This window comes from Cydia strobilella, chromosome 8, assembly GCF_947568885.1.
Source record: "Cydia strobilella chromosome 8, ilCydStro3.1, whole genome shotgun sequence".
Classification (NCBI taxonomy): Eukaryota; Metazoa; Arthropoda; class Insecta; order Lepidoptera; family Tortricidae; genus Cydia; species Cydia strobilella.
In genome coordinates this window covers 1,231,564-1,254,699 of record NC_086048.1, presented here as the reverse complement: position 1 = coordinate 1,254,699, position 23,136 = coordinate 1,231,564, and the positions used below count along the sequence as shown (strand labels likewise).

Genomic DNA, 23,136 nt, shown 5'->3' with positions numbered 1-23,136 from the left:
AAATATTAAAAAGTACGGAACCCTCGGTGCGCGAGTCCGACTCTCACTTGGCCGGTTTTTTTGAGTTATTGCAAAGTCTTCTCTTAGTAAAAAGACGTGCAAAGCGCTGCGAAAGTATACTCCCTTTTGCTTGTGTGTACATGATACTTACTAATAGCCCCCGTCAAGCCTGTTCTGACAGAATGGTAACTACGGAACCCTACACTGAGCACGGCCCGACATGCTCTTGGCCATTTTATTTGTGGTGTTTTCTATACACAGGGTCCTTATTGTCGATGGCGCTTACTCCATTATTAACGATGCTCCGATATAAATACAATGCCGCGCGACGCTGTGCGGCGTAAGCGCCATCGATAATAAGGTCCCTTTTCATAGAAAATGCCCCATTTAACGGTATCCTATCCGATAACCAAAATCAGCTAGAGGTACTTATTAGTACGGTCCCTATCACATTGCAGTAAGGTTTAGAATTGTTATTAAACATAATGTTATTTTCAGACCTATTCGGCATCGCAGTGACGTTCCGCATTGCGGACGCGTACATCGCCCTGCCCACGTTCGATCTCGGCCACAGTGGCGACATCTACTTCGAGTTTAGGACTACTAAGGAGAACGCTGTTCTGTTACACTCTAAGGTAATATTGATTTTCTATTTAATGTCAATATGGAAAATACCGTTTATCGGATAAGGCCGTCTATAGTTTGAATCTGTTAAACAAAAGCCATTGTTTCTTTTGTGTGAGCACGTGACCATTGTGTTTGAGCGCGTGGCCATTGTGACTGAGCGCGTGCCGCGCGCTGACCATAATTTTACGGTCTTCTTGACTAAACAATGCTTTTTGAGAAAAAACGTACGATTTACTTTTAAAAATACCTAGATTACAATAGGTCTGTGCCTGTTAAACCTCGTGAGTCTAAAATGTACATTAAAATGTACATATTCGTTGCAATCTAATTTAAACCTTTCATGAAACAAATAAAGTATCATTTCTATTGTTTCATTGCGTTGTAAAACAATCTAGATTCGTTCCTGTTACTTATAGAACAAGGTTCAAATTAAGAATTGGAAAACTTTATATGGTGGGTCTTACGAGGTTAAGAATTCTCTTGATTTTTTCGGGGTACCATCATCAGATCCTGATCTGACGGCATTAAGAACAACTGATGTGCATACCTTGTTCAACAATAGTATTTCCTAAAATAAGTTTAGCCGTCTTCGAAAATCGGGGACCGTACGTAAAAATCCATTTTGAATTTGGTTTCAAAAAACGTCGACAAACATAATTGACCCCATCTTCACACCACCCGAGAAAATATGCCATCCCTACTTATGTTCTAGCGGCTGCCCTACAGGCTATATCCATACTAATATTATAAATGCGAAAGTGTGTCTGTCTGTCTGTCTGTTACCTCTTCACGCATAAACCGCTGAACTGATTTAGTTGAAATTTAGTATAGTTTGAGTCCTGGGGAAGGACATAGGTTTTATCCCAGAAGTCATTCTTTAAGGGGGTGGAAAGTGGGGGTGAAGTTTGTATGGGGAATCGATAAAAAACAGATTGGATAAAAAATAGGGGATATTACTGCAATGTTCTGCCACCAGAGTGCAGCACTAGCCTTTTTAGTAAACCATAGAGTAAGTTTTACATACTGTACCTTTTACAGGTTTTTGACAAGTTTTCAGAGATAATAAAATATGACATTGATGCATCAAGGCGGTTTGTTTACAGAGGACCTACCGGGAAACGCTAATCCGAAATTTCGCTATCTGCCTCTTTATCGCGCGAATATGCAAGAGTGACAGAGATGTTAGATAACGAAATTTCGATTTTCTTGTTTCGTGATAGACCCTCAGATTGTGGTAGTGGCGCGCCCTACGCGTAACATTGTCTATAAGTTACCCAAGTAGTAGTAGTATTAGCACAATGTCAAAACTTCAGCGTAGGAAGATGTTAATTAAAAATTGGAATTGTCTCAACTGACTCCACAAGACAGGCCTAGCCTAGTGTGGAGATCATAGATTTATAAAACAATGTATAATTTTTTGGTAAATAAACTATTTTTATTTTATTTATTTTATAAATTACTAACTCCACGCAGACGAAGTCGAGAGCAAAAGCTAGTGATGAAATATCTTACAGGGCCCTCAAGATTACATCAAGCTGTCAATCATAGGCGGAGACCAGCTTCAGTTCCAGTTTCAAGTCGGAGACACACCGTTGGGTGTTATGGTGGAGACAAGCAACCGACTTTCTGATAATAAGTGGCATTCTGTGGCTATCGAGAGGAACAGGTAATGTGACACAGGACTTCATGTCATTGAAGACCAGCGGTGTCAGCATGGTTGCATTTTTATCACCTGTCACTATGCCTGTCACTTTCGCACTTACATACTTGTTGGAACGTGACAGGCATGGCGAATGAAATGCTACCGTGCTCAGCCCGCAGCTTCAGTTCAAGTTCTCAACCTGACATATATATAACTCTCGGAGTAATGACTGATGAAAACCAGCAATTGGCTAGCTAATAATAAGTGGCATTCAGTTGCCATTGAGATAAATAGGTAATTTACTGAGATACAAGTCAATTTAGACCAGTTACAGTTCTGTCCTCAGTTTGGCGGAATATAATTATATAAAATAAAATAAAGTTGGAGACACGCCATTAGGCGTTATGGTGGAAACTAGCAATCGACTTGCTCCCTGTTGTGTTCAATGAGGGCTACCGTTTTGTGCTCACCAGTTGGCGCCACTGTAAATGTAGGTCCAGAAAAACAGATCTCAAAATTCTTCTATGCTTATTTTTATAAAATCAATACGTTCTAATATACACTAAAGTATTTTAACGTCTAAATGTCAGGGACTGGACAACCCTTTCCGCGATAAAACCCTTTCAATGGGCGACACTTAAACACGGCTAACACATTGAAAGACTTTCCCTTTTGAACTGCAAGCCCATTCATATCCTTACCTTTGACTAACCCTTACCGAAAAGCTAACCAAAAATAAGGCTAGCTCTTAATAAGGGTTACCCTTATCTTTAAGCGCTTTTTATAAAGGTTTCCCTTTGCGTAAAAGAGACAGGATTAGTATATATCTACGGTAGTGTATGAAAAGGAAAGAAAATACGTGCCTAGTCAAAGAACGCCGCCGTCGCCGCCGACGATCGCTCGGATTCGAAGTAATGTGTGCTTTATGAACAAGGTAGATGTCTTAAATTAGCACGCTTATATGCTAAAAGGGAAGCCCTTTATAAGGCTAACCCTTATAAGCAATATGCAAGGTGTTGGTGAGCGGATGATAAGGGTTTTGTAAGGGTATTTGGGCTACCGATTACTCAAATGTGGTAGCTTTATATAAGGGTTTTTAAAAGCAAAAGAAAGGGTTTTGTCTGGCAAAGGGTATGGTGAGTTAAGCCTTATGCAATACCCTTATAAAACCCCGATAAGGGATAGCGGGCCGGTCCCTGCTAAATGTGCCATTTTTTCAACCTGTTTAATTTTGCATATATTTTAGTTCGCACTTTTTTTAAACCACTAACATTTATTGAGCTATATCTATTGTTTACCATGATTAATCAAAGATGGACAAAGATTTACCACAATTATCAATAAGGAGTGAAAATTCCCGATAAAAAAGCTTGAAACCCAAAATAATAATAATATTACTGTTGTTTTTTTTTTTTTTTTTTTTATCGCGTATATATATATATCTTTACTTGAAAAATAATTATAGTGTATAACTAGCCTTATGAACCGATTTTGCATGTACAACCAGCCTTAAAGTTTGTAGTCTATGATTGTTCATTATTTTAGTATGTGGGTATTTTTGCATTTTGTAATTTTTCCTCAGTCACCCGTTGACCACGAACGCTGTAAAGAGTTCGAAACGTCGGGATGTATTATAAATTCAATATACGCGATATAATCCGTTTTCATAGTTTTATTTCATGAATATTAAACTGTTTATTTTTCATAAAGAACAAGAATTACAATATTCTTAGCTCTAATCTTATATTTTTAAGATTAAAACTTCTATGCATTTGACATTTAGATAGACCTCCATCTACACTAGCGCCCCTAGCGGCGAAATTAAACACGGTAGCCCTCATTGTACTCTTGAGTCTACAACGTAACATATTTTTTAACAGGAAAGAAGCCAGAGTGGTAGTAGACGGTGCCCTGAAGAACGAAATCCGCACGGCCAAGGAACCTGTGCGCGCCCTCCAGCTATCGTCTCCTCTCATAATAGGTAACATAAACCATCCTCACTATTAATTAATATTTCGTATACCTTTTTAACTTACATATTTTCTTTTCTTTTTTTTACTACAACTTACTAACAAAAAATTGTAAAATGTACTATATAAGAAATATGGAATAAATGGCTTTATTATTATTTATACCTTTTTGCAAAGATATAGGGTTCACCGATGATTAAGTGTTACTGGTAATACATTTTGTATGGATCAGACCGTCACCGCTGATACATTTTGCTTGGAAAACTGAAACTTTTTTTATAATCAATAACCTCGTGAGAAAAGAAAAAAGTAATTGCCCCTTTAATACTTCAAAAAAGATTAGAACCTTGCAACCGTAAATCATTTACAATTTTTTTTAATAGGAGCCGCTATGGACCGCAAGGATGGATTCGTCGGATGCATCAGGGCATTACTTCTGAACGGAAGACCGGTTGACTTATTGTCGTACGCTAGAAGAGGTAAATACTACTTTATATTTAAGCTATTAAGATTTATTTTAGCTTAGCAAGTTATACATTAAATCAACGCTTAAAGGAGGCTATATTACTTCTGCTAATTTAAAACCGCAGTTTAAATAAATAATCTACGCTCATTGCCTTTTGAGTCATTATTAATCCCTCTTATTCCATTGATGCGTTACTGTGACAGCAAAGATCTTTTTCATCGCACTTGCTCGAAAAAGATCTTATTTCATGCAGATGTACTGCAGGACAAAGGCCTATATTGTTCCCGCGGGAGTTATCAATTCAAAAAGAAAAAGTTATAATTCACTCGTGTTATAACTTTTTTTTAAATTATGTCACTAATTTATAGGAACCAAGTTGCACAATGTACTATTTTTGACTGGTAAATTTATACCCTTGGAATTGAAAAATAATGTGTATCACAAATTTAATATATACGTTAGATGACGCAAATATCACGATTTGTATTGAAACCGAGCGTGCCGACTTTTTCATAGAAAATTTACGCATGATATAATTTTAAAATTACTTACCTGTGAAAGGAAATATGTTTTAGCCTTTGGGTGCTCGCAATTTTCGGGCTGTTGCAGTTAATTATCACGCAACGAGGCATTTTTTAAGTTTTCACGGGCGTCCGGCCGCAACAACTGACGCGCGTGGACTGTCAAGAGCGACAGTCAACCCCGAGGATTTCTCGGGGTTCGGACACGCGAAGTAGATGAATTTGTGTCATCTATGGTATATACTTATATGTTTATATAATGTTGTTACAGGTATATACGGCGTGGCGGCGGGCTGCGAGGGCAAGTGCTCGTCGTCGCCCTGCCTCAACAACGGCACCTGCCTGGAGGGCTACGACTCCTACTCCTGCGACTGCCGCTGGACCGCCTTCAAGGGGCCGATATGTGCTGACGGTAACAACCCATTAGGAGAAAAGGCTGGATTTATTTGCTTAATTATTATTATTAATGACTAAATTTTTTTTTAACAAGCAGAAACGTCTGCGATCGATGCTATTAAGCTTAGAATAAATTTAAAAGTGGAAAAATTACTGCCTTGGGTGAGACTTGAACTCACGGCCTCTGGATCGATACTCCAGCGCTCTGCCAACTGAGCCACCAAGACCTCATCCATAGTCAGCAAATCTTCCCACTATATCGCAGATGTTTCTGCTTGGTAAAAAAAATATTTAGAATGGGTGAATTTCCAATATGACTTGGAACTCCGGTGGCCGTTTAAGAAGTGTAACTCTTACGGTAGATGTCGCTAGGGTCCCCTAGACCCATATAGTGGGAAGATTTGCTGACTATGGATGAGGTCTTGGTGGCTCAGTTGGCAGAGCGCTGGAGTATCGATCCAGAGGCCGTGAGTTCAAGTCTCACCCAAGGCAGTAATTTTTCCACTTTAAAATTTATTCTAAGCTTAAATTATTTTTGTCTTGTTTTGTTAGAAATCGGCGTGAACCTCCGCGCCAACTCGATGGTGAAGTACGACTTCTTCGGCTCCTGGCGCTCCACCATCGCCGAGAGCATCCGCGTGGGCTTCACCACCACCAACCCCAAGGGATTCCTGCTTGGGTTCAGTTCGAACATCTCCTCAGAATATCTGACGATTATGCTCACAAATTCTGGTAAGTAGGGTTATTTGTAGTATTTTCTATTTAAAAGGGACCTTATTGTCGATGCGCTTGCGCCATTATTAACGATGATCCGATATAAATACGATGCCGCGCGACGCTGTGCGGCGTAAGCGCCATCGACAATAAGGTCCCCTTTCATAGAAAATGCCCCATTTAATGTATAGACAACATCAGAGTTAGCTTTACGTGGAATTGAAGGGATTCCGAGTAGGAGTAAGCTTCTCTACCGGCCTGCCTGTGTGTTTGTTAATCTTCTGTAATTTGTCACCTGGGCCGTATTGCATAATAAACTACAACTAATATTACATGCGCATATTTTTTTAATTTCACTTATTAGAAAAGGAGTTCCGCTTGTAATATTAGTTGTAGTTTATTATGCAACACGGCCCTGATCAGTGGTTTACTTTGATTTTAACTTGTACTCTTCATTTCATTTCCCCATAATATTAAGCCATAGTTAAGGACAGACTATACTTAACCATGGTGGTCAATACAACTTTATAGGATATAGTACAGCTAATTCATTATTTAAATGTATATTTCTATTTTTTCTCAGGTCATTTACGAGTGGTATTCGACTTCGGGTTCGAACGGCAAGAAATCATCTTTCAGGGCAAGCATTTCGCACTAGGCCAGTACCACGACGTACGGTTATCTAGGAAGAACAGCGGTGCCACTATGGTTCTACAGGTAATCATGTTTAATTTTAATATTTTAGACAACAAGCACTTGAATCACGTTTAATCTGATAGACGTATGGTGCCATGAAAAATATTTATTTCATATAGATTTAATTTTGATGCTTTTGATAGCCTTAACACTTGCAAATCAAATTAGTTTATATTTATTTTGCTCTGATATTGAGGATCTTTTGTATCCCATAATTCAATAGTACATAGTTGTTAATTGATATTTAAAATTACTTTAATGTAATTTTAACTCAGGTGTTGGCTTTTGTATTTATAAATGTTGCTATGCAAGTCATGTTATGAAGTGGCCTACTCGTAGAAAAGATCTTTGAATTTTTTAAATGTTGGAGTTATTATGTATCTTATGAGTAAAACTATGTCGCATTGCCAAACAAACGGTTATGAGTAAAACTATGTCGCATTGCTAAACAAATGGTTATGTCCAATAAAACTGATTTGTGCATGCAGACAATTTAAAACTTGAATATTATACTCTCTCTCTATACTCAGTGCACATAAATTCAATAGAACGAATTTAAAAAAAGTTCCTTAATCGTCTTAAATATAAATTCAACTCCTTCGTTTGTGAAAATATAGAAAGTCTTCAGATGCGTAGAGAAAAAAGGGATATCACGTTCTTGTATAAGATTTTGAACAATATGGTTGACTCCGAATATTTTGTAAACAAATTGTCGTTTAGATGTCCAACCTTTCGTACCAGGTCCGCTTATTTGTTTTCTATTCCATTTAGTCGAAAAAGATATTCAAACAACAAGTATTTAGTAAGAGCATGTAGTACTTATAATAAGAAATATTTACATATAGACATGTTTCACTTAAATCCCCGTAAATTTGTATCTGCAATGAAAGCATCAAAATCAAATAAGCAAACAAATGATAACAACAATAATAAAAAAATAAAAATAAAAACAAATAAAAAAAAACAATTACTAAACAACGAGCACTAATTTATTATTGTTTTCCATTTATTTTGTTACACTAGCAGCTCTTGGAGCTGATGCGTGTTAATGTAGTAAATCAGTTTAAAATTTCTTCTTCTTTCTCTTTTTTTTTTAAATATTATCATTAATTTACTTGTTCATAAATTTTGTCATTAAATTGTATAATCTTAGTTTCAGTTTTAGTTTGTAATTGCCTGGTTAATTTACGAATGTGCATGTACTGCATGTTGTTTCTCTCAGAGCAATAATTGTGTTACCTATAAGTGGAAACTGTTCTGGCTGTTGTGTCAACTCAATTTGTTAAACTATATGTGTGATTATATGCTGTTTGTTTCCCTTTGCAATAAATAAAAAAAAAAAAAATATTTCCTTCACAGGTGGACAACTACGAAGTACAAGAATACAACTTCAACATAAAGGCCTCAGCAGACGCTCAGTTCAACAACATCCAGTACATGTACATAGGCCGGAACGAGTCCATGCACGAAGGCTTCGTAGGCTGCGTCAGCCGCGTAGAATTTGACGATATATACCCGCTGAAGCTCATGTTTCAACAGGATCCTCCGCCTAATGTGAGGAGTTTGGGTAAGTTACTTTTGTTTTAAACATATCAAGTGGCTTTTATTTAATTTGCCGTGGTAGTATGTGTGGAGAAACAATGGTCGCGCCCGTTCCGGCTGTGGAATAAGCTCCCTGCCGAGGTTTTCTCGAGGGACGACACTATGGGGTTCTTCAAAAAAGGTGTACAGGTTTGTAAAGGGTGCCGACCACGGTGACTGCCTACCATCAGGCGGGCCGTAAGCTTGTTTTCCATCGATGTGGTACTAAAAAAAAACAGTTCCTGACAAAGTAAAACACACAAGTAAATACGTGAAACGTATCCTGGTCACGGCACCAAATTGTAAATACGAACTATGAGAGTACAACTTCATAATTAAGACGACCACAGACCCGCAGTTCAACTACATCCAGTACATGCATGAGGGGTTCGTAGGCTGCGTCAGCAGCGTAGAGTACCCTCTGTAGGATTCAGCAGGATCCTCCGCCTAATGTAAGGAGTCTAGGTTAGTTCAGAGAATTCCAATTTTGAAATTGGAAGAAAAATCACCCCGCTGTGCTTTCGAACTGACTAGTAAGAGAGATTCTGATTCTGATTGAATCTGCTCGGATTAGTGTCGTTTATCTAAAGTGGTGTACCTAAAATAGACAATGCAAATACTGTACAGATGTAGTGCACAATTGTTTTCCATCGTATTATGTCGGAAACGTACGTATTTGTCATGCTACTTCAGTCAGTCAGTACTTTTTGTACCGAGACTGACTGAAATAGCAAGACACGTTCGTACGTTTCCGTGAAAATAACGATAGAAAATAAGCACTACAACTGTAAACAACTATGACATTTTTTTTAGCATTTGACATAAAAACCTAGCATTTTTACTAAGATTAACATTCATAGATTTTAATTTTTGTAGATCCATAATGCAATAAAAAGTCACGTTCATTTTTATTAAACAACCGCTCGTTCGATATTTAGTCCGTTACATGACTTGGTAAATTTTCGTTCATGCAGCAAGCAAACTCTGTAATTTGAAAATAAAAACTTTTCCTTGAATTCTTGTTGTTTTACGGAATATTTTTTTTTTTTGTAATTTTGGACTTGCTTTCAGTCAGAAAGTCGTTCAATATGAATGAATATTCATTTCCGTTGACCCATTAAAATAATAATAAAGTAATACATATTTAGGCGGGTTTTAGTGTCACGCGGACCGTCTGTGCGGATCGATCCGCACCGTCAAATTGTATGAAATAATTGAGAAAGCTGTCACTCTAAAACGCTCCCTGAGCTTAATACATATTGGTCCGGTGCGGAGCCATCCGCACGGACGGTCTGCGTGACACTAAAACCCGCCTAAAACGCTCCCTGAATTTAATACTTATTGGTCCGGTGCGGAGCCATCCGCACGGACGGTCCGCGTGTCACTAAAACCCACCTAAAACGCTCCCTGAACTTAATACATATTGGTCCGGTGCGGAGCAATCCGCACGGACGGTGCGCGTGACACTAAAACCCGCCTAAAACGCTCCCTGAACTTAATATATATTGGTCCGGTGCGGAGCAATCCGCACGGACGGTGGACAGTGCTACGCCCTTGCAGGGTGACCATGTACCAAATTTCTATGTAACCTTTTATAACCATGGTTTTTGCATGAAATAAATGAAATGAAAAACGGTTCGCGTGACACTAAAACCCCCCTAAATAAGTATTATTTTCTAACATATATCAAAACTCAACGATAATGCGTACCAAATCGATACAAAATGTATTTCCTGTAACATGTAAGTCACCACCCTAACGTAAAAATAAAGTTGTTGTGCAATAAAGAGGATTTGTATTGTATTGTACAAAAAAACCTGAAAGCGACGTCAGTCAAGGGATATAATATTTTCAGTACACTAGTGTTTTAAAATTAGAACGCTCGTAGTTTACGATTGTAAGCGGTTTAAAACTAACTTGTGTGAGTGTTTATTTCTGATGTTATTTGTGTTCTTAAATCTGTTTTAAGATAATTGATATAATGTTTTATATGTAAATAGTACTATGTAAGGTTGTTCTTACTGTTAGTGTTAAATATTTTAGCCGTGCAGGTAAAGTTTGCGTAACTAGGTGAACTATTTTTGTGCGCCCCATTTTTGAGCACTAAAACAGTTGAAGTGATTTTTGTGATGTTGTTTTTTACCCGTCTAACGTGACGCAAGCTCAACAGGTTGTTATAAGCGCTATAAATTTTAGTATAGATTAGATTAGATATTAACTATATATATCAACTATATTCTGATAAATGTATAAAATCGTCTTGTAAATATTAATACCATAGAATTTTAATGAATATATAAATCACTTTGAAAATCTAAACTTGAATCGAACTGTGGAGAGTGCGGAGAGGTTTGTGAAGATCAAACTGTATTTTTGTTAATACCTTTTTTAAGGTTTACAAAATACGTTTTTTGTCTAGGTGGTGTTCTAAACGAAGACTTCTGCGGCGTGGAACCCGTCACCCACCCTCCAGAGCCAATCGAAACTCGACCACCCCCGCCCAGGGACCCTGCTGATACAGACATGCATACCACCGACGAGGCCATCCTAGGCAGTATGTATCTTTTTTAGGGTTCCGTACCCGAAGAGTAAAAACAGGACCCTATTACTAAGACTCCACTGTCCGTCTGTCTGTCACCAGGCTGTATCTCATGAACCGTGATAGACAGTTGAAATTTTCACGGATGATGTATTTCTGTTGCCGCTATAACAACAAATACTAAAAAGTACGGAACCCTCGGTGGGCGAGTCCGACTCGCGTTTGTCAGGTTTTTTTATGTCTTTTGAAATGTAAGGGGTACACCGAGCGGATGCTGCCCTTGCCCGTGTTATGGGGACGCACGTATGTATTTTTATTATTATTTATCCGGTTGAAGCTTTATCTGTCTATAACAGTGGCTCCCAAAGTTGACTGGGCTCCGACCCACCTAATAAAAACTGTCAAATTTAGGACCTACCTCTTCGATGTTTAAAAAAGGGGCCATTAAATATTATTTGTAACACTCAGATTCCGTAGTAGTTTCAGGGCCCACTCAATATGCACTCGCGACCCATAGTTTGAGAAATGCTGGTCTACCTATATAGGCCAGTTACACCAACCACAATAGACTGAATGATCAACGTCATTCAACAGAAAGCTATGAAATTTTCCATACAATAAAATTTAGCGAACGTTTTGACGGTGACAGACCGTTTGGTGCAACCGACCCCAAGTAAGCTTGAAGTGGCAAAATATGAAGCTGTTCAAATCATAATAAAATTTAGGCCGTGAAATAGTTTAAACGCAATGTGAAATGCATCTAACCCCTTCCATTTTCTTGGAATTTTAATTAAAATGCATTTGTCAAAAAGGAAGCAATTTTACCGGTTGGTTTTATTGTTTTAAACTTTCACGATTTTTACTCATTATCATTCACAACGACGGGACTTAATCGCGTAAAATAAGTTTTAAATTTAACTCCGACAGTCTTCTCCGAGACCACGGGGACAACCCCGTCCTCGAAACGTCGGAGGTAAATTTAAAATTTATTTTACGCGTTTAAGTCCCGTCGTTGTGTATGATAATAGTTTTATTGTGTTTTTAATTATTGTATATCGGGTATGTGTAGGATGCGATGACAAACGTATTAATATTTGTGTTAATATTTCATTACAGCGGTGTTGGCGTTTATCTTTCTCTTGCTTATCATCGTGGCGGTTGTGCTGGTTCGAGCTCTGTCGCGGCATAAGGGAGAATATCTCACACAGGTACGTTATTCATCAGTACATTATGCCAGCCGAACGTGTATTTGTGGTCATTAGGATCAGGAATGTTGCGAATATTCGCATCCGCAACCGCGGAACTTCCGCATTATTTTCAACATCCGCATCCGCATCCGCATAAAATCGATGCAGAGCTTAATGCGGATGCGAATGTGGAACAGGTAGGAACAGGAACGTCGTAGCGGCGGCGTAAGTGCTAGGTAATTTCGTCATTAGCCAATAGGAATCTCGTTTCGTTTTTGTGATTCGTCGATTGAGCACTTTAGCCTACGACGGACAGCGACAAGAAGTGAATAATTTGTTTTATTTGGACTTTGGTATAGTAATGCGATTGTGGGGCACCTATATTCTTTTTCAAATACTAAAAGTTTACTTTTTATTTAAATAAAAATTACTAAAGTGTAATATTTTACGTTTTTTTATGTACCTAATCTCGACATCCGCATCCGCGGATGTGAGCCTTTAAAAATCCGCAGTTGCATCCGCGGATGTCAAAAAATCGGCATCCGCAACATCCCTGATTAGGATCTGCAATTGGCGTCGCGCTACCGTTTTCGAAATGTTCTTTGCGATTTTTACAGTCGGTATAACTTGTTAGGATTCTTTTTCGACAAATATGAATACATGATACGGTTTTTTTTAATAGTGACGTAATTTTTGAGTCTTGTTGTTACCAATTATGACGAGTACACATAGACGACAAGATTATTCATGATTTATAATAATTTTTTAATTGAAAGATATCGGAACACAATCAACGTCGGGCCGTTTACAATATGACGTTTATATTTTGTTTCAATGAAATTTTCGCCTTCATTAAAACAAAGTAGCATTTCTTTTGTCTCTTACAATGTGTGAACAAATGAAATTTAACCCAATTAAAAATACAACTAGATTCAAAGTTTCATAGGTATAGTGTATACTTATATCACTAGTCCGTCAATCCCCTTGACCAGCACGTAACCAAAACACTGTTTATTTTAGTAGTCGACATTTAGCGACAATTAGAGGATTTATCAGTACCGCTGCTTGACACTAGATGTCACGAATGTCGCAACAGATGAAAAGTGTATTACTCAACAATTTACAACTAATATTACAAGCGGATGGACTTGAAAATAGAGTCCCGGTAAATCCGGTTATAATATTAGCTGAAAATTATTGAGCATTAGATTTTTCGTTCTTCGCGACATCTAGTGTTAAGTAGCGGTATTGATAAATCCGCTACTTGACGCTAGACGTGACTACGATTATAAGCAGAATTTCTGTTACTCGCTGGTCAAGGGGATTGACGGTCTAGAGTTATTAGTCGGTATTAGTATGAATTTTCTCAAATGATTTTTACGCCTCACACCCATCTGTTAAATAAAAGCCTCTGTTTCTTTTGTCCAGCGGTTACCAATTCTACCGCTACTGACTGAACGGGAAAAAACTCGTTTAAAAATACATTTTAACGTCCTATTCAAACTAAACTATTATATATGGTTTAAATTTATGTAGCAGCATTGTATTCTGAGGCCACACATAGGCAACCGTTCGTCCTTCATTACCCAAACTCGTTATCTTGGAACGATCCCGATAGTTGCTTATGCTAAGATACTTGAGCTGCCGCAGCCCGCGATATATTCGTACTCGTGCGCGCCCCGGCCGCCGGGCCCGGCGCCCGCGGCGGGTTGGTCAACCACACCTCGTAACTCATGAGGCCCTGGTACCTGCTCCGCGCTAAATTCAATTTTAAGACAGTTTTTTTCTCGATTTTGGCCACCGTAGCTTATGGAGACTAACAAGCAACGCTAAGCGGTTTCGTAGAGTATGGATGTTGCTATATGAAGGGTGTCACATGCGCGTTTCTCACTTATGAAGCAATTGTTTCTACTAGGTACAACATAAAATAAAATGTTTTTATTGGCCAACCAATCATAAAGCAGATGCGACGCAGCAGCGTGTTTAAGTAGGCTAATTTGCATCGAATCGAGTCTCCTTAAACATGAAATATTTTATCGAAGTGTATGAAGTTCTATTTTCAAAATTGACTAAACCGTATCGATAAAATTCTTATGCTCGAGTCGGAAGTGCCATAGACTATCCAACGTTGAAAAGAGTAAAATTGTAGTGTTGCATATGAAGTTGTAATACACAGATTATACTCGACGAGTAGAAAAAATCATTTGAGAAAATTCATAATATGTGTCATTTTCAACCAAAAGGGTAATTATTGTCACTTGTCAGTTAGGCGCTATTTCCATATAGCTTCAATTAGAAATCAACCTTATCGACAATATGGTACCTTTTGGTTGAAAACGTCACATATAATAGCGAGGTTTGTATGTGTGTGTAGGAGGAGCGCGGCGCGGACGGCGCGGCCGACCAGGACCAGGCCGCGCTGCACGCCGCCACCGGGCCCAGGGTCACCAAGCGCAGGGAGTTCTTCATATAGACCACCCACCACTACCACCACCACCACCACCACCACCACCACCACCACCACCACATACTACTACACATCACTTCAATACTTACCTCGATGTCTAGCAACTCCTACATCTAGGACACAGGACACGCGACTCAAAGGAGAGGCAGGCACCTTCCATGCTTACAACTTCTATAGGATGGTGTGTCACCAAGCGACAAGTTATTCATCTTAATCAGGCAACCTTTTAATAAGATAAGCTTTATTGGTACAATACAGGTACAAGTCAAATACAATTTTGCACAATAAACATAGAGATTACACATTACAGAGTGTTTCGACAGAAATATACACAACATTTTATTTAGAAAATTAATTTTTAACAAGCAGAAACGTCTGCGATCGATGCTATTAAGCTTAGAATAAATTTAAAAGTGGAAAAATTACTGCCTTGGGTGAGACTTGAACTCACGGCCTCTGGCTTTTAAATTTATTTTATTTAGAGTTGTACCGTTCCCGGGAACGTTCCCCATTTTGCATAGGGAAATTTCCCGCTCGGGGCACAACTCTAATTGTCATGTCCTCAATACATAATAGAAGAGAATTAAAAAAAAAACATAGTCATTGGCAGCTCCATTATTTCATAAACAGAATACAAGCTTGTTGTGAGTAGCTATAATTCTAAATTCCTTTTAAAGGATTGGTGAAACGGTGCATCTCTTATGCTACCCGAGACAGTGTTGGCCCAAAGTTAATTGCATTAGTTTCGGCCAACACTGATCTGGGAGGCGGTTTCGAGTAGCCAAGGGCCACATAATAGTTAACGAAATTGACGCGGGCCGCACTTTGTTAATATGTATTTATGGGGATACCGCCGTTTAGCCAAAATATTTTTCGCCAAATTTCACTTCCCAACAAACTTATGGCATCAATTTCATTTCCCAAATGAAATTTTAGCAAGTTTTTATTTCGCAACCATTTCATTTCGCAACCCCATAGTTGGGAAATGAAAATCACGTACAAGGTTGGGTTAGGTTAGGTTGGATTATGAAAATTTGCGAAATGAAATTTTGCCAAATGATAATTTGCGTAAAATAGTTTGGGAAGTAATACTTTGGGAAACGATTTTTGGCAATACATTAGTAAACCGTATTTATGACTTTATGAGGTATTGTCGTTTGTCAATATTACATACAAAAAAGCCAGGGAGTCTCGCGGCGTTGCCGACCGCTGATCTAAATTGGATCACGATTCGTATCCTGGGTGCCTAGTTGAGATGTCAATCGTTTGCCCTACTACAGCGAATCGCTATCTGTCTCTCTATCGCACTAATATGAAAGAGTGATAGACGGACAGATAGCGTTTCGTTATGGTATCGCAAATGAATAGCATCCTGGTACTCAAGCGAGCGAAACGAATCAAAATCTGGGAGGTTTTATCAATTAAACTACTTGCTTTTTCGGAATACAATACCGCCTTATAAAGTTAAGATTTTATCTTCCTCTAACGCAATTAAGTTGCGCATAGTTCATAATTATGTCACCGAATTATATTTATTAAGTCGCAGTTTAGGTATTTCCTTTGTGCTACGACATGGGATTCTTCAAGAAGCGGGTATTTAGGGTTCTCAAGGGTCGGCAATGCTTAAGTGGCACCTGTGATGTTGCTTACGTCCATGAGCGACGATGACTGCTTCCCATCAGGCGGCTCGTCTGCTCGTTTGCTGAATATCACATAAAAAAAAAAATACTACGCGCAAAGGTTACGATTATTAAACGTAAACAAAAAGGTATCATTTTTAGACCTCAACCATATTAATCTCCCAACTTCCAATAAAACAACATGACAATAAAAAACAAATAAAAAAAAGTCGCTGGGAAGTTACAGATTTATCAAATTTCCAAGTGCTGAGAGTTGAAGGGTTGAGGAATATTACCTAAACTCACCTTCTCATTTTCAATTATATCTTTCTCTTAACGTAACTATTAAGGGGTCAAATGTTAATATCATCCATTTTCCATCCATTAAAAAAGTACTCGATTGCCATACCTACATTTGTGACGTTTTTAACCAAAAGGTACCACATTGTCGCTTGTCGATAAGATTGATTTCTAATTGAAGCTATATTGACAACCGACAATAAGTACCCTTTTGGTTGAAAATGGCACACTTCATCTACTATAAAATATATAGCGTTTATTTTCAGAAATAAGCATCGTATTCTATATTATTACTTAGACAGTCTTCCTTTAGAAATCAAAAGTATGTAGTACTTTTGATAACTATTGTTTTTTTCACGCATCCTAGCGTAAAATATACCAGTGTTCAAATTATTTCAAAGGCCTACTATATGTAAGCCTCGCGTGTATTATATTAATATGTAAAATATTATATAAAATAGTATGAATCTCAATAGTTTTTTTTAAATAAAATGTGCTTAAATGGCAGCCCATTCTGAAATAGCTATGAGTGCTCTTAGCTGCTAATCTTACACTATTTTCCCACTAGAGATTTGTGCCATTCTCAATCAAAAGGGTACTTATTGTCGGTTGTCAATAAGGCGCTATTTCCATATAGCTTTAATTGAAAATCGACCTTATTGACAAGCGACAATGTGGTACCTTTTGGTTGAAAATGTCACATTTATTTTCGTTGCTTAGCATTGATGAAATTATATTTCGTACCCAGATAGTCGATCAAAGTTTTGTTACCATACACGGTGGCTAAAAAATAAGTGCATTCCTGTTGCCAGGGAGGTTTTGGGATAATACTGAGCAACTTTTCCTACGGGACCAACCCCGAAATAGCGAAAAAATATTCGGCCTTTTCATACATTTTGGCTGGTCCATTTTCTATGGGAGGGTAATTTTTTTTCCGATTGGTTGGTCCCATAGTAAAAGTTGCTCAGTATAATCCCAAAACATCCCTGGCAACGGGAATGCACTTATTTTTTTGCCACCCTGTATATCTATCTCTGGTGGAAAGAAAGTCTTAAAATATCAAAATATAATATTAAGTGACACCAATTATCATGAATTCAGTTAGTCACAGATATATCTCCTTTGCGTTCAAAAGTATCTATGACAATCAAATGCTTCTACATATGACTTCTTTTATTATTAATCTATTAGAGAACGGTAGATACTTTTGATCCTGACTGTACCAGCCACACTTTTAACTGTCAATTCTTAGGCCTTATTGCAATAGTATAAGGTCCAAATATGGTCAGTTAAGAGTCGCTGGTAGCAAAATAATGTCTATCGCACGTAAAGACAGTAGTCGCTTTCTACACTGCCTTGTAGTACAAACTTGTCTTTGTATCTTCTATCATAGACAAATAAAACATGAAGACGACAATTTCTGTACTAAATCGAGTTCCTCCAATATATTCAGCTACTTATTATGCATGTCACTGAGATCTGTTTCAAAATAACTAAACCTGAACCCGAAACCAGAGGGAACATTCCACGATAAGGTGTACTTTGTCGGGGACATGACGTGTATGACAGCTACCTGAGGAAATCTCTATTATATACCGTTGAATTTAAAGCTAATTTACCAAACGTCATTTACCAAAATCATGCTTCGAGCAACGCCGGCTTCCGAATTGTCGGAAGGGAGGGGCCCAAGCGATGTCTTACCGTACAAATCATTCTGCCATTTTTTGCGGGGGGAAACGTGCACACAGTACTTCTCACTCACTACATACAAAATCCAATCTGTAACGACGACACATATACATAAAAAATGACACACGTCAAATACAAATCTTGCACACCTCGATCTCTTTTTGTGTATGGACGAGTCACAACACGCATAGAGTACACACGCATACAGTTGTACTTCGGCAAAGGGGAAGTAGTACGAACGAATGCCGTCTCCCTTCCGTGTTGCTTGAAGTTATTATGTCAAATATCGGCTTCTTGCTTTATCAGAAGTGTTAATAAAAAAGCGTCACGTGCCCGACAATTTTTTCTGGAATGCCCCAGAGATCTAAGCGCCGAACATAACGTATGAAACTGAGACCTGCTGCGTTAGTGACGCCATCTGGCGATAGCTTCAATATTTTAAAACGCGATTTTGTATATAAGTTGTCGGTCTTGTTGTTTTTTTTATTCGTCTATGCTTCTATCAAGTCTATATAAACCTAATTGTCTATGATCTGCTCATTTCATTCTAAACTTTCTCTCCCGTCGTGCCATTTGGCTTTTATATTTTATAGTAGTCTTTATATTGAAAAGTAAAACATTTGTTTGTCAAGTGACAAACATCTCTATTGTCTAAAAAGTATTGTCAAAAAGAGCGGTTAATTGTTTAGGGGCATTTCACCAAAAGGAAAATCTATCTCATTGACGTAATGAGTGTGGCAGCTACCTTGACAAACTGCAAAAATCTCAGTTACCATTCAGTTTAACCTTTTTGACGCCAATTACCGATATATACGCACCGTAGGTTTAACGCCAAAGACCGATTAATCGGTCATAGATCACAGAGTAACATAGACCTACGTGCATGTGCATAAAGTTCAATTTAAATGACACTTCGGTGACGTGGCGTCCGAGTGACAGCTTTTGTGTTTGACACGGAGTCGAAAAGGTTAACGCAGTTGTCAAATTTTATCAAGCCAAATATAATCTTACCGGAGGACTTCCGGTTCGAGCGCCATCTTGATAGTTAGCATCGTGATTAATTACTTTGTTTTTTGCTTATTAATATTGTTTAAAGTGTAATATCGATAGCTTATTATACAGTAAACTAATGTGGTAGTGTGCAGTGAATGGAGAATTAATTTTGAAGCGCGTTTAACCACCATCTTGGAGTCAACGGCCGGTAGTCCACGTGCTTCTTGTAAAGACTAGCTATCGATTTACAAGAGCTAACAAATCACCGTACACTGTCTTGTACAACCGTACAATTTTTGTCGTTTGTAAACCTCTCAATACCTTGATACTGGCGAAATAGTCCCACTGGGCTGAAGCCATAATTTTAAAAGAAGAAGAAGTATAATCTTACCTAAATCAGAAGTAATTAAAGAATAGCGTCACGATTCCACTTTCGGTGGAATGCTTCTCCAGATAACGCAATTTCTATCAAATGCTTTACTCTCTAATCGCTCAGAGGCCTTTATAAAGATCTCCAATTCCATCCTAATTTCAATGTTTATTTTTGACAAATCAAAATTGCATTTGTCTTTTCACTTTATGATGTCTGGGCGGGTAGAGAGTATCTGGTATCAGCATCTCTCGTCTCATTCGTTTTTTGTTAATTTCTTATTTCTTCTCATTCTGTATTCGTCACTCAATCTTTACTCGTCTTGTTCGCTCTTTGTTACTATCTTTTTTGGCAATATTATTTAATTTGTCTTTCTCTGACTAGTTACAGACTTTGACTAAAGTAGATAATGATATAATGATAAAAAACGAACAAGCAGAATAAAGAACGAGTGACAAATACAGAATGATACGAAGTAAGAAATTAACGAGAAACGAATGGGACGAGCGTTGATGATACTGAATATCTAGGTAATTGAGGGCTATTCGTATTAACAATATAATTTTGTGAAGTCCATAAATTAATAACACGAATCTCGCTTGTGCTAAATCTGAGCATAAATTCTTTGCAAATATATGGTATTTTCTATAAAAAGGGACCTTATTGTCGATCGCACAGCGTCGCGCGGCATTGTATTTATATCGGAGCATCGTTTATAATGGCGTAAGCGCCATCGACAATAGGGTCCCCTTTCATAGAAAATGTCCCAATAAACAAGACTAGTTTTTGTTGTAAGCAGCCTATGAAATTAAGAATCTCGATTTTATAAAAAATATATTTTAAATTGTGACAAAAATACAAATTAGTGTTAAGGTTTAGTTAAGTTGTCTGGTATCTCTTTATGAATTGTATTATTTTCCATAGTGCCGTAGAATTTGTATTTAGTTGTAGATAATATTTTATTTTCCGTCCAAAATGTATTTTCGTTGCGTGATTTAGTTTACTTACACTGAATTTAATTGTGTGTTTTTAGATTATGTTTTAGTAATATTATTCATTAAAATTCTTAAGTATTTTTTTGTAGATACATATGTATCAGTTTTACAAAAACTAGTTTGCTTTCAAAATATAATTATGAAAATACGAGCCATTACAACTATTGTGTAAGTGTATACCTTGACGATATTTTCTAAGTAAGGTAAAGCGAAGTTTTGTATCATGTATCATAAAATTCATACTTTTTGTATATCGTAGTTTTATAATTGAGTTCGAGGAAGCACTTCTATATGAAATAGGAAAAATAATTCGTTATTAACATACTTCAATAGCTACTTATTGGCTGTGTGTTGAGTTTTAGGTGGAGGAATAAAAGGACGATTTAATTGCGTTTTTTTTATAATCATGCAATTTTCACTGTCATTAATGTCTGTACAGGCTGGCTAAAAATAAGTGCATTCCCGTTGCCAGGCTTTTGGGATTATACTGAGCAACTTTTACAATGGGACCAACCCCGAAATCGCGAAAAAAAATTTGGCTGTTTCATACATTTTGACTGGTCCATTTTCTATGGGAGGGTAAAAATTTTTTTCGCGATTTCGTGGCCGGTCCCATAGTAAAAGTTGCTCAGTATAATCCCAAAACCTCCCTGGTAACGGGAATGCACTTATTTTTTAGCCACCCCGTATACATGAGACACATCAATCAATAAACACTGTCGTAGAAGATAAACAAATTGATTCATTATGTTATGACATGGTTCTATAGTGGCCTAGAAATCAAATTGATTGACTGTACACCAGTATACACTGATTTAAACTTTCACTATTCTTACACATTATTATTCACAACGGCGGGACTTAATCGTAATAAGTATTAAATTTAACTCCGACGTTTCGAGGACGACGTTGTCGCCGTGGTCTCGGAGAAGACTCGTAAATTTAAAACTTATTTTACGCGATTAAGTCCCGCTGTTGTGAATAATAATGTGTAATATGTATGTATACATGCAAAATGTTAACAAAACTTCCGTGAGACGTGAGACACAGACATATTAAATATATTAATAACGGGTCACTCGCGTATTTTAAGTCGAAAAACGCTCGACACGTTTCACTCCGTACCGAGGAGTGTCATCAGGAGCTTGCGTTGGCGGTGACGGACCGGCCGTCAACGCAAGCTCCTGATGACACTACTCGGTACGGAGTGAAATATGTCGAGCGTTTTTCGACTTAAAATAAGTGAGTGACCCGTTATTTATATATTTAATATGCAAAATGTTACTGGTGTGGTGTTACTGCCTTGCCGTAGCTACCCATAGTCAACCACAACTTCTCAACAACCTTCTGAGTTAAGCGGTAGACGAAGTGTGGAAGTGCCTCCTCGGCTCGCCAGGTGTCGTGCCTTCGCCACAGGCGCCTAGATTAACACGTCACGTAGACATGTAGAATTTTTATTTTGATACTTTATTCACAATAAATTCTCCACGAATTAATTGTGTTGTTTTATTCAAACAACTATTGTCTCTACAACATTTATATGTTGGTTTAAGTAGGTACATATTGTCCTACTGTGATTTTTTAATGGAATAATTATATATTTTATAGATTTTAAAGAGTTTAGCAAAATACTCAAAAGGCATACTTAAATTGCACTTACAGTACCTACTTTTCGTGCCTATGTCGAAAGTTTAAAGGGCCATATGTACTGTAAAATGTTGTACGATACACGTGCGAATAGGTAATTCGCAACTCGTGTCGATTTAAAACACTCCCTGCGGTCGTGTTTTTATTTATCGCCACTCGTTTCTAATTTCCTCTTTTCCGCACTTGTATCGTAAATAACTATTACAGTACCTACTTTTCGTGCCTATGTCGAAAGTTTAAAAGGCCATATGTACTGTAAAACGTACGATACACGTGCGAATATTAGGTAATTCGCTACTCGTGTCGATTTAAAACACCCTTCGGTCGTGTTTTAATTTTATCGCCCACTCGTTGCTAATTTTCTACTTTCCGCACTTGTATCGTAAATAACTATAAGCCCTGTTTTTACCAATTTACCACACAATCGTCATGCTTTTGTCTAGCAGCTTATTACAGTTAAAAAAACTCCTAGATTTAGGAGAAAGGTAACAAAAAATGAGGGAAAACGATCACCTAATTCCTTTGATCTATATAAAGACGAGTCTACCTATTACGCCCTCCACAGCCATTAGGCACCTGCTCCACTAACCGCGCGTGCTCGATGGCCGATGCCGCAATTTTAGGTCAAACGGCACTCCGCTACGATAGGCCTGTAGTGTCGCGACGTGGATATCGATATCGATGCTGAACAAAACAGGCGGCCTAGCCAAGTTGACG

The 23,136-nt window shown here is 37.8% G+C and overlaps 1 protein-coding gene across 1 annotated transcript in view; it reads left to right on the top strand.

Annotated features, from left to right (window-relative positions):
- The window catches only part of LOC134743433 (neurexin-4), a 36,998-nt gene extending 21,885 nt beyond the window's left edge, over positions 1 to 15,113 (top strand). The window contains exons 17-27 of the mRNA XM_063676829.1: positions 499 to 635; positions 2,142 to 2,293; positions 4,150 to 4,250; positions 4,623 to 4,718; positions 5,498 to 5,638; positions 6,175 to 6,354; positions 6,920 to 7,053; positions 8,392 to 8,599; positions 11,033 to 11,167; positions 12,269 to 12,360; positions 14,714 to 15,113. Of these exons, the coding sequence (XP_063532899.1) occupies positions 499 to 635; positions 2,142 to 2,293; positions 4,150 to 4,250; positions 4,623 to 4,718; positions 5,498 to 5,638; positions 6,175 to 6,354; positions 6,920 to 7,053; positions 8,392 to 8,599; positions 11,033 to 11,167; positions 12,269 to 12,360; positions 14,714 to 14,812 (1,475 nt within the window). The 3' untranslated portion in view covers positions 14,813 to 15,113. The remainder of the gene's footprint in view (positions 1 to 498; positions 636 to 2,141; positions 2,294 to 4,149; positions 4,251 to 4,622; positions 4,719 to 5,497; positions 5,639 to 6,174; positions 6,355 to 6,919; positions 7,054 to 8,391; positions 8,600 to 11,032; positions 11,168 to 12,268; positions 12,361 to 14,713) is intronic.
- Positions 15,114 to 23,136: the final 8,023 nt, after the last annotated feature.